The sequence below is a fragment of the Brassica napus genome, chromosome C3 (genome assembly GCF_020379485.1).
Source record: "Brassica napus cultivar Da-Ae chromosome C3, Da-Ae, whole genome shotgun sequence".
In the NCBI taxonomy this organism is placed as follows: domain Eukaryota; kingdom Viridiplantae; phylum Streptophyta; class Magnoliopsida; order Brassicales; family Brassicaceae; genus Brassica; species Brassica napus.
In genome coordinates, this window is record NC_063446.1 from 36,366,063 (window position 1) to 36,377,580 (window position 11,518).

The 11,518-nt window shown below is 39.5% G+C and overlaps 3 protein-coding genes across 3 annotated transcripts; all 3 read left to right on the forward strand.

The window, feature by feature from the left end:
- The first annotated feature begins 417 nt into the window (after positions 1-417).
- Positions 418-1,828, forward strand: LOC106377626 (NEP1-interacting protein-like 1). The gene is made up of 5 exons (XM_013817894.3): positions 418-638; positions 788-966; positions 1,058-1,141; positions 1,235-1,393; positions 1,519-1,828. The coding sequence occupies exons 1-5, from the start codon at positions 515-517 to the stop codon at positions 1,639-1,641; spliced, it is 669 nt and encodes a 222-aa protein (XP_013673348.2). The 5' UTR covers positions 418-514; the 3' UTR covers positions 1,642-1,828.
- Positions 1,829-2,492: 664 nt separating this feature from the next.
- On the forward strand, positions 2,493-3,553 carry LOC106379794 (heavy metal-associated isoprenylated plant protein 27). Its single transcript, XM_013819665.3, has 2 exons — positions 2,493-2,927; positions 3,050-3,553. Exons 1-2 carry the CDS (start codon positions 2,868-2,870, stop codon positions 3,434-3,436), a joined length of 447 nt encoding a protein of 148 aa, XP_013675119.1. The 5' UTR covers positions 2,493-2,867; the 3' UTR covers positions 3,437-3,553.
- Positions 3,554-7,578: 4,025 nt separating this feature from the next.
- On the forward strand, positions 7,579-9,533 carry LOC106382053 (lysM domain-containing GPI-anchored protein 2). The gene is made up of 4 exons (XM_013822011.3): positions 7,579-8,383; positions 8,788-8,911; positions 9,013-9,200; positions 9,286-9,533. The coding sequence occupies exons 1-4, from the start codon at positions 7,717-7,719 to the stop codon at positions 9,393-9,395; spliced, it is 1,089 nt and encodes a 362-aa protein (XP_013677465.1). The 5' UTR covers positions 7,579-7,716; the 3' UTR covers positions 9,396-9,533.
- The last annotated feature ends 1,985 nt before the right edge of the window (positions 9,534-11,518 follow it).

The window sequence follows — 11,518 nt, forward strand, 5'->3', positions numbered from 1 at the left end:
TTTGTTGATGAAACATGGTTGGAGTTCGTGTTTCACATATCTTACAGGAAGTATAATAAAGTGTGATTGTAGTGTTTGGTAATTGGAAAGACAAGTAAAGGGGACAATGAGCATGTTCGATAATGAGGAGAGGGAGCAAAGGGTGGCGAAGGAGGAGGAAAAAGGGTTTCCAAGAAAGAAAAAAGTCAGAAGAAGAAGTGGCCTCCTTCCTTTAATTGTAAAAAAGGTCAAGTCTTAACCACTCTTTATAAAATTCAATCCACTCTTCTTGAAGATTATTATTCTTGTAAACTTGCTTAACGCAACGCGTGATTGTTTAACGATAAAGAAATTTATAGTCAGCGGAGAGAGAGAAGAAGGTTCCTTGCTCATTGGTTAATCTCCACCTCTTGTCCATTAACAAAAGGCGAACAAATTAAAAAGAAAGAAATCCAAAAAAAATCCAAAAAGTCATTCCCTCCTCTCCTTCATTCCTCTCTCGGGGCCTTTGCCATTTCCACAAGTCGGAAAGAAAATGGATTCTTATCATCTCTCTCCTCTCTCACTCCTCCACCGGATCAAAGATTCCTTCCATTCAGCAGTTTCCGCCATCCTCGCCAACCTCTTCTCCGCCCTCTTCACCTTCTTCTTCGCTCTAGGTTCCGTCTCCTTCCCATTCTTCTAATATATATATATATATTTTTTTTATTCATTTTCCAAAGAGAAATTTATTAAACAATGTTAGGATGAGGAGGAAGAACACATTATACATTCATCGTTATTATTATTTTTTTGGTTGATATTGCAGTGGGGAGTTTGCTAGGAGCGTTGACAGGGGCTTTGATCGGCCAAGAAACAGAGACCGGTTTCATGAGAGGAGCCGTCGTTGGTGCTATTTCTGGTGCTGTCTTCTCCATCGATGTCCTTGAGTCTTCCCTCCTCCTCTGGCAATCCGATGAGTCTGGTATTGCTTGCCTTCTCTACTTGGTAAAAACCTCTTCTTCCTGATCTCCTTCTTTTCATCAATATTCTGATTTTCTCCTCTTCTCAACCTATTTTCATTGTCCTCCACCGTTAGATTGATGTCATTGCTAGCCTTTTGAGTGGGAGGCTTGTTCGCGAGCGTATTGGTCCTGCAATGCTTAGTGCTGTCCAGAGTCAGGTATATATACCTTTGTTTGAATGGATCATTCATCATTCACTCTCTATTTCTCATCATCCTATTTTTTTTAAAAAATAATAATAATAATAACAGATGGGAGCTATGGAGTCACAATTCCAAGACCAAACTGATATCTTCGGAACTGCCGTTTCAAAGGGTCTCACAGGGGATTCTCTCGACATGATCCCAAAGGTCCTAATTACAGACAACAACTCAGGGGAGGAGATGGTCTCTTGCTCTGTATGCCTTCAGGTTTCTCCTTACTTTCCCAACTAAATAGGAAATGATCATTTTTAACGTACAAGAATTGGCATACATATGCTAATAAGTGGTTGGAAAGATTTAAATTAATTATTTGACTTGTGGTGACGATACAGGACTTTCAGGTGGGAGAGACTGTTAGAAGTTTGCCGCATTGCCATCATATGTTCCACCTACCGTGCATCGACAAGTGGCTTCGGGAGCACGCTTCTTGTCCCTTGTGCAGAAGAAATCTTTGAATTCGAACACTCTCATCTTCTTTGTAAATTAGGTATATAAACTAGTTGGTGTTCTTTGATTATTTAGGTTATTACACATCAATCATTGTCACTTGACTCATGATGCTGATTTTTTATGTAATACTCATTCTTGGCTTTGGCTTTGGCTTTGGCTTGATATTCCATTTATAGAAGAAAGTTTTGGGAATAGGTTTCCATAGGCTAGTTCCAAAGGAAGCAGCCGCTTCCTTACTTGCAGTCCCAAGCAATGCTCTACTCTTGGAAACTTAAATAAGAGAGATTAGACATTTTACATTGACAAGTCCGAGCATAAAGAAAAAGAATAATGGGATCCAACAGATTAGTAGCTTATGTTTTACTATAGGAGTGAACCAAAAAGATATATAAAACAGAGGATGCAAAACATATTTTTGGTTGGTATATTATAAGTTATAACTACAAGTTGGAAGGAACCTGGTTTTAGAGTTTCTAGGGTAAAGAAGCAAGCAATGCCACCACCACGGATAGAAACACATGGGTTTTTGAGAGAAGATGCTCTGCTGAGAAGATTGGTGTTCAGGAAGAGAAAGACCACAGTGATGTCGTCGTGGAAATGCTTTCTGACGCCTCTCTCAACATGCCATGTGGTGCAATCCATGGGCCTTGTCACTGGCTCCCGCAGTCAGTACTTTGTGTTCAATAGTTTCCTGTTGAACTCTGATACACATCTACTATGGATCGGTGCATAGGCAAAGAAACCGACCGCTTTGGGTATCCCGATTTTATACAACAATAAGCAGAGCAATATTAAAAATTTACATGAAGAATGTGGGCATAAATTTGTATTCGAGTGTAGGGCATTGCAATTTTTTTTTAAAGTTAGACGGGCCCAAAAATTCACGATATGTTACCCTCCGCTGGTTTCTTTTATTATGTCTGGTACTTTGGCGATGATTCCACCATGTTAGTCATTGTGTACAAAAGTCAAAACCTGCTCGGCGGTAAGGAGGGTTACCCAAATAAGCTGATAAAATGCTTGGTTTGCTTGCCCCTCACACACCTTTCTCAAATCAACTAGAAAGCTCTACAATGACGTACCCATTCTCTCACGCGTCCACGTGTAAAGTGGCCACACTGTCTCGCTGCTTATGCATATGTTCGTCGTTCCTCTAGATTTAGCTTGATCAGTCGACGGTCTGAAAAGAGAAGGAAAAATAAAATAAAATAAGGTAAACTAATCGGCGTTGATGGGCTTCGTGGACCTCTGTTACCGGGAACGCCGCCACAGAAAGCTCAAGCAGTTCCAGGCACTCTTCTCACTCTATAACATACTTTGTGCTTCTTTCTTTTTCTCTTGCAATTTGTTTTAATTACGATATGTAGTAAATTAAGAGTATGTGTTGTGTGTATGTTACCATGTCGAACAAAGAGGGTGGAGATAAAAGTGAAGATGGACTGCGAAGGGTGCGAGAGACGGGTGAGGAAGTCGGTGCAAGGCATGAAAGGAGTTACCAAAGTCACGGTCGATCCTAAACAGAGCAAACTAACGGTCGAGGGATTCGTCCAACCCAACAAAGTGGTGCGACGGGTGATGCATCGGACGGGGAAGAAGGCGGAGTTGTGGCCGTACGTGCCTTACGAGGTGGTGCCACACCCTTACGCACCTGGTGCCTACGACAAGAAGGCCCCTCCTGGCTATGTTCGCAATGCACTCGCCGACCCTCTTGTGGCCCCGCTTGCTCGTGCCAGCTCCTTCGAGGTCAAATACACCTCTGCCTTCAGTGATGACAATCCCAACGCTTGCACCATCATGTGATCATTTACACGACCATCATGTCTTTCTTTTTTTTTTTGTGCGTGTAATTTACATTGTTTTTAAGTATCACAAGTCGGTTTAACGGGTATATATGTGTGTCAATAAACCAATTCCACTGAAATTAATAGGCAGAAACAAAAGAAGAAAGAGGTGTATTAACAGGAGAAAGAAGAAAGAAAGGTGAGACGCTATGAATAGACTGATCGAGCCAAGCCGTTTACCTAAACAGAGTATAGCAGAGCTAATGTAATTTTCTCTTCTTAAACCGGTTTACTCCGGTTAACCGATTGAATCTCATCATGATGAGAGATGAAACTATATAAAAACATTACACAATTTCCACTCTTAAGAGAGATTCTCCAAATGAAATCTGACATTGTGGAAAATATTGAAAACCAAGTCTATGAATCAAAAGAAACAAATTTTTTTGTAGATTAGGATAATTTGTTTGTGAACATTTTCTATTTTAATTAAAAGAAACAATTTATTTTTTTTCTCACTGATCTTACAACTTTTATATGTTTTTATGTCTTTAGCAAATTAGAAAAGGAAAGAAACCATAACCAAATCTATAGTTAGTTCAATTAGATAAGTCTTAAGAGTGCATGTAAATAATCCAATGAAAGAAGATAAAATCCTACTCCGATATGTATATACGACCGTCTTTTTAATACCAAAGTAAACTAGGAAACGAGTAATTAGGCTATATATAAACAACTTAGATAGATCGACTCTCACAAATCATAACATTAATCTACAACAAGCTTAATTTTTCGAACATCAACAAACAAGAAAACCCTAAAGCCCGGATCAAGTTTCTCTTCGACAATGGCGAATACTTGTAGAATCAGCTTTATCTGCATCATGGTCGTCTTGCTCTTCACTAATCACTTAGCTCTTTCTTCTTCTGCACGGCTCCGATTTATAGAAGGTCAAGATCTTGTTCACGGGAAGCAAAACAATCTCTTGAAGCTTGATGAGATTGAGAAAACTGATAGGGCACGTCTCGATTACTTGTTTGGCGTGATTGATAAAGCCGAGACCAATCGCGTTGAGGAGGTTGATTGTCGCTCGCCTCTGTGTTGCTCCAAGCCTCTATATGTTCAAAGGTATTATAAAGCACGTGCTCATAATCTATGATGAGTTTGCTTGTACGAGGAATATGAAAGAGAACAATACATCTTCATTGGTGGAGATGAAGTAACTGAGTCAATAATAGCATAGGAATTTGGAAGTTTACTGTCTCTGTTTAGTTTTTTTTTTGTTTTCGTTTCTTGTTCAATAAGTCAAGGTTTAGGGTTTCACACACTGGATAGAGTTTCATTGAAATTTGATGAATAATATGAGAATTACTTGCCATCTGTGTTACGTGTTATGCACTTAAACAATTATATTTGTTACTTTTATGAAAAGATTGTATCTCGATTGAGGACAGCGAACTTTATCCTAGAATATCCAATGAAACATATTAAGGATATAATAACATATTTCATGGTATACATGATGCAATTTATTCCATAATCCTTCTGATTTGTTTGAGACCTTTTAAAACAAGAGACATGTTGAAAGTTTGATATCAAACATCTCCATTAATCATAGGACTTAGAACCAGAGAGGCAGTCTACTGACCTTCAAGGTAGACGAGTTAGGTGCATGCTGAAGCATTTTAACTGCAAGTGCCAAGTGGCATTCCATGTTTTATACTCCTTCCGTTTTTTAATTTAACTCGTTTTAGAATTGTGCACATAGATTAAGAAATCATTAATTTTTTATATTTTCTAAACAAAACATCATTAATTATTTACTTAACCACAAATCAACCAATAATAAAATAGAAGGTATATTATCATTGGTCATATAACATTAAGTGTTAATAAATTTTACATAGAAAACCGAAAACGTCGTATAATTTGGAACATAAATTTTTTTCTAAAACGATTTATATTAAAAAACGGAGGGAGTACTTGAAATGTAAATGCAGCTGCAGCACCTCCATAATCTCTCGTAACAATCCCCGAGGCCAAGATTGACTTTGTACCTTATTCCCAATCTTGATGATAATCTAGAAGATGACGACATTGGCCTACATGGCCTGTAGGGGTGGGCACTTCGGTTATTTTCTCGGTTCGGTTCGAGTTTGGTTCGGTTTGGTTAGTTCGGTTCTAGTATTTTTTCAACTGAAGTAAACCATAGTTAGTTTGGTTCGGTTTGTGTTCGGTTCGGTTTGTATTCGGTCTGGTTTGTATTCTGTTCGGTTTGTATTCTGTTCGTTTGTTTTTTTTTATCGGTTTAATTAGATTCTTCTTAGTTTAATTTTTCTAAGAGAAATTATGTTTTACAACATAAATTATGTAAACATAAACTATGTGAACTAAATTCAATATAAAACTGAAAGAAAAACTTTTAAGAAGTCACAAAAGTATATATAAAAATTAAAACAAATGAAAGTTAACGAAAGTAAAAAAAACAACATCATTAGTAATGTCTCTTATATCATTAAATTAAAAAGCCTGCAATAAATGAAAGGGCAAATCTCCAAAATAGCACATTTCTAAGTTTATATCACAAAAATAGCACTCAAAAACTAAAATGACCAAAATAACACCTTTCTAAGTTTATCGTTTGAAAATTTTAATTTTTTTATTTTTCAAAATTTGAAATCTTATCCCCAAAACCTTATTTCTCAACTCTAAACCCTAAACCCTAAACTCTAAACTCTAAACCCTAAACCATAAACCCTAAACCCTAAACTCTAAACCCTAAACCCTAAACTCTAAACCCTAAACCCTAAACCCTAAAATCTAAACCCTAAACTCTAAACCCTAAACCCTAAACCCTAAATCCTAAACCCCACCCTTTAACTCTAAACCCTAAGTTTGTGACTTTTGATAAAACATTAAATGCTATTTTTGTGACTTTTGACCTTGAGTGCTAATTTGGGAACATAAACTTGATTTAGTGCTATTTTTATCTTTTTCTCTAAATGAAATATTTTAAATCAAATATTTTGATGATTACATATTAGGTTAGAAGAATATATGTTAAAGAATAAAAAAGGAAAATATGTGGTTTAGTATTAGAATTTAAGTATATTGGTATTACTAATATTTTTAATGTAAATAATTACAAAACACATCGGTTTCTCGGTTCGGTTCGGTTTAAAACCAAACCGAACCGAACCATTCAGATTGGGAAAATCTTCAACCGAATGGTTTGAAATAGACTTTGGTTCGGTTTGAATCGGTTTCGGTTTGGTTGGTTCGGTTTGACTCAGTTCGGTTCGGGTTTTTTTCCCACCATCGGTTCGGTTTGGGTTTTTTACCATCGCTTCCGAGCTGTTCGGAGGGTTGGTTCGTTTCCAGAGGATCAGCGAGATGAACAAGATCCCCAACGCGAACGAAATCGCTATCGGTCAAAGGGTGTGGATCCCTTTGCCTTGTAGCTGCGATAGAGTGGACGGTCGAGATGTTGTCCACTATGCACACGTGGTTAAGTCCGGAAACTCCCTCGGCGCGATCGCAGCTCAGTTTGGAACTGACAACAGGACGCTGGCTACGCTCAATGGGATCTCCGGCGATGCTGATCTCCTCGCTGATATCCCTCTCGACGTCCCTCTCAGAGGTACAAGACCAGTTTCAGTACAAGAACAGTTCGGATTTTTTGCTCAAAGAGTAACGTTTACGTTTACATATTGTTTCTCTTTAGGTGTTTTCTGTATTAACTTGACCATTCGTCAATCAAATTGGAGAGTCTTCAGTCACCTTCACCGTGTAATAACTCCACCTTTTAGTTTTATGGAAATGGCCCTAAATGAATTCGTAATATTCCGTCTTTAATCTAGCTGTTTTGGAGTCCACCTTCCTCCTCATGGCCAATTACTGTATTAGTTATCATAATTTATTCCAATTGAGTATAAACCATGATTACCTTAATCACTAATCATTTTTCTAAACTCTTATATTCGAATCTTTCGTTGAATTGTTTAGTAGACTTTTAGTATATTAATAGTCTTATCATGACATTATTAGCCGAAACAAAAAAATATCATTACAATAATCACCATATTATTATGAAACTATCGACAAGTCACGCCGTGTTAATGTAAACTACTAAACGGAAGAGTCCGTTGAAACTCTTGTGTTCTCATTTGTCTTCTCCCAAAAGTCAACAGTCAAACTCCAAAAGTCTCCTCCGGCCAAACTCTCCGCTTCGTCCTTTTAAACCACAAATCCAGATGAGACGACACACACTGACAACTCTCCGGCAACTAACAAACAAAAATGGAAACTTCCCGTTTTGCCCTTCCCCTTCTTCTCATCGCCACCTCCTTCCTCCTCTCCCTCTCCGCCGAAATGACCGGAAACTTCAAATGCGGCTCTCCCGGCGACTCAAACACCACGTGTCGCTCTCTCGTCGGCTACTCAACCAAGAACGCCACAACGTACGCCAGCATCCGAACCCTCTTCGCCGTAGATAGGCTCCGTTCGATCCTCGAAGCCAACAATCTCCCACTCTCCACCACAGGCGCTCAGCGCGTGAACCCGAACCAGGTCGTGCGCGTCCCGATCCCTTGCACTTGCTCAAACGGAACCGGCGTCTCGACAGATGTTCCGGTTTACACCGTCAAGCAAGGGGACACGCTCTCCGCCATCGCTTCCGAGCTGTTCGGAGGGTTGGTTCGTTTCCAGATGATCAGCGAGATGAACAAGATCCCCAACGCGAACGAAATCGCTATCGGTCAAAGGGTGTGGATCCCTTTGCCTTGTAGCTGCGATAGAGTGGACGGTCGAGATGTTGTCCACTATGCACACGTGGTTAAGTCCGGAAGCTCCCTCGGCGCGATCGCAGCTCAGTTTGGAACTGACAACAGGACGCTGGCTACGCTCAATGGGATCTCCGGCGATGCTCAGCTCCTCGCTGATATCCCTCTCGACGTCCCTCTCAGAGGTACAAGACCAGTTTCATTTGACTATCTAGATGGATAAATCTAATTGGGTTTGAATTTGAAAAGTCGGTTACTTTAGCTGTTTTATCGAACGAAACTAGTTGGGTTCGATGTTTTAGTACTAATTGATTATTGGGTTTCTGAGTTTGGTAAGAAAGTTAAAATTTTTTTTAACTTTTTAAGTCAACGTCCCTCTCAGAGTTGCAACAAAGTTGAAAACTCTGTGACTGGCAGTTTCATTTGACTATCCAAATAGACAAATCTATTGTGGTTTAAATTTGAAAAGTCTGTGACTTTACCTGTTTCATTGGACAAATCTAGTTGGGTTTGACGTTTCAGTACTAATTGGTTATTGGGTTTTCTGAGTTTTGTAAGAAAGTTGTGGACTTTTTAACTTTTATTGCAGCCTGTAGCTCTTATGTAAGGAACAACTCGTTGGATGCTTCTTCTATGCTTTTGCCTAACGGATCATACTCCATCACTGCAAACGATTGCATCAGCTGCTCTTGTGATGCGTCAAAAAACTGGACGTGAGTGATTCCTAATCTTGGATTTTTGTTTGTTTTTAATATTACAAGATTGGTTTTTGATGGATTCTAATGGTTTTGGGGTTTTGTGTGTTTGTAATCAGTCTAAGCTGTGAAGCCTCTCAGCTTAGGCCTGCGACCTGGCCAACTTGCCCGCCTACACGATGCCCAGGAGGAGAGAGTTTGTTTCTAGGTAACACGACTAGTACCTCTTGCGGACCTCGTTCTTGCGCCTATGCTGGTTACTCAAACCAGACAATCCTCACAACCCTTTCTCCAGATCCATGTTCAGGTTTGTTTGATTAAAGTTCTTACACATTTTTTATTGTGAAGTGGTGATTATTGAGTTGATAATCTGGTTACATTCTGATGACCAGGTTCTGATGGTTCTACACCTTCCGGTAACTATGCTTCGACGTTCAGCCCAAGCTTCAGTTTCGTGGTGGTGTTGATTCAGTGTGCTCTCTTCTGTGTATGCCTTCTCTAGTTATGTAATGGTTTTGTGTTTGTGAGTGCGAATCTAAAGTACAGTTCGTGATTGAAATAAGAACATTGTTCCACAAGAAGCATGGCTTTTGTGTTTGTATCTATGTATTATATTTAAAATAATTCAACTTTTGACAAAGATTTGGTGCCAAACCTAGAAAAACAGTAAACACTTGTAGAAGCTATAAAGAGACACAAAGTTTAACATCCCTCACAAAGTTTTGAATACCAATAAAGGTGAAGTAGACTGCTCTGATGTCCTTTATACTTGAATGGTAGTGTGAACTTTTTTGGTAAAGGTTGAAGCGAGAGAAAAAAAAAAAAGAAGATGGAGAGAACTGTGGATTCAGATGACAGGTACAGGTCAGAAGAAACTGAAATTGGAAAGAACCTAGCAAAACCGAAAACTAAGAGCGATTAAACAAGAAAGAAAACTGTTGTTGTGAGTTCAGTTCTCCACTTCTCCTAGTGGCAGCCTTCTGATATATAAATACTTCTACAATAATTAATTTAACATAGAGTAGGAATGGACTAGCAGCAGTAACTTTATCCACTGTACTCTTGCTCTATGCAGTACTGTTTGTAAGTTTACAATCAGATACTTAGTACAGTGCTCATTGAGTGGCATACTTTCTTGATCATTGTCTCTGTTGATATGCCTTGAATCTAGATGTTACATCTAGGCGATTGATGTTACATCATGTACATCATACCGACTCGGTTGCATCAAGAGCGTTGCATCAAGTTATTATGGATGTTACATCTGATCGTGGGCTTAAGCCCATGAGTCCGTTTAGTCTAGAGTTTTAGATGCGAGATGTTACTATATATATCTTGTATTCGAAGTAACCCTAAACTTGCACTCTGTAAACTCAATATCGCCTCCAATAATAAGATCTCTCTTTGCCCGTGGACGTAGCCAAGTTGGTGAACCACGTTAAATCTCTGTGTCGTTGTTACATCGTTTTTATTCATCTGTTTCCGCATCTGTTTCTTCTCACAATTGTTACAACAAACTGGTATCAGAGCTTCGGGTTGTGATCTAGTGAGAAGATGTCTGGAATAAGAGCGAAGGTCGACAAGTTTGATGGGAGAAATAGCTTCAGTCTTTGGCAGATTAAGATGCAGGCGTTGTTGAAGCAACAAGGCATCTGGGGACCATTGTCAGAGAACAAATCTGAAGCAGCTGATTTGGAGGCTCTGGAAGAGAAAGCGTTCTCAACAATTTTGATGTGTCTAGCAGACGAGATTATCATCGAAGTATCGGATGAGAAAATGGCTGCTAGTTTGTGGCAGAAGTTAGAGAGTTTGTACATGACAAAATCTCTGACGAATAAGCTACTTCTGAAGCAACGCCTCTTCGCCTTGCGTATGCAAGAAGGTATTGAGCTTCGCGACCATCTTGACAAGCTGAATTCGATATTACTGGAGCTGTGTAACATCGATGTTAAGGTGGAGGATGAAGACGCGACACTAATCATGTTGGTATCTCTGCCGAACTCCTTCGAGAACTTCGTGCAATCGTTCATTGTTGGCAAAGTTACAGTGAAACTGGAAGAAGTTAGGTCGGCGCTTCATAGTCGGGAATTGCGCCGTAAGGCATCCAGCTCAGGGACAGAAAATCAAGCATCGGGGTTGTTTGTCAGTGGTGTGAAGGGACATCAGAACAGAACGACTTCGAAAGATAGGAAGTCGTTTCCAAGAGGTCCTAAAGCATCTGATAATTGCAATTATTGCAAAGAGAAGGGACATTGGAAGTCAGACTGTCCCAAGATGAAGAAGCAGCAGTTTGGGTCTGTTGCAGTAGACGAGGATGAAATCAAGTCTGACGATGACATCGCTCTTGTTGTGCACGGATACACACACTCTTCTGATGTGTGGGTTCTTGATACGGGAGCATCCTACCATATGACACCGAGGAAAGAGTGGTTTTCGAAGTACATAGAGGTACTTGACGGCAAGATTAAGATGGCAAATGATTTTGTCTGCAAGATTGCTGGGATCGGCTCAATCAAGCTCATGACACATGATGGTAGATTATGCACATTGAACGAGGTTAGGCATGTTCCATCAATGATGAAGAATTTGATATCCATGAGTTTTTTGGACAGTAGAGGGTTCAAA

Excerpts from the sequence above, each read along its gene's own strand:
- LOC106377626 (XM_013817894.3), top strand. The coding sequence starts at position 515 with ATGGATTCTTATCATCTCTCTCCTCTCTCACTCCTCCACCGGATCAAA. Across the intron at positions 639-787 it reads CACCTTCTTCTTCGCTCTAG|TGGGGAGTTTGCTAGGAGCG; the intron begins GTTCCGTCTCCT and ends TTGATATTGCAG. Across the intron at positions 967-1,057 it reads TTGCTTGCCTTCTCTACTTG|ATTGATGTCATTGCTAGCCT; the intron begins GTAAAAACCTCT and ends CTCCACCGTTAG.
- LOC106379794 (XM_013819665.3), top strand. The coding sequence starts at position 2,868 with ATGGGCTTCGTGGACCTCTGTTACCGGGAACGCCGCCACAGAAAGCTC. Across the intron at positions 2,928-3,049 it reads GAAAGCTCAAGCAGTTCCAG|AGGGTGGAGATAAAAGTGAA; the intron begins GCACTCTTCTCA and ends TGTCGAACAAAG.
- LOC106382053 (XM_013822011.3), top strand. The coding sequence starts at position 7,717 with ATGGAAACTTCCCGTTTTGCCCTTCCCCTTCTTCTCATCGCCACCTCC. Across the intron at positions 8,384-8,787 it reads TCTCGACGTCCCTCTCAGAG|CCTGTAGCTCTTATGTAAGG; the intron begins GTACAAGACCAG and ends CTTTTATTGCAG. Across the intron at positions 9,201-9,285 it reads TTCTCCAGATCCATGTTCAG|GTTCTGATGGTTCTACACCT; the intron begins GTTTGTTTGATT and ends TCTGATGACCAG.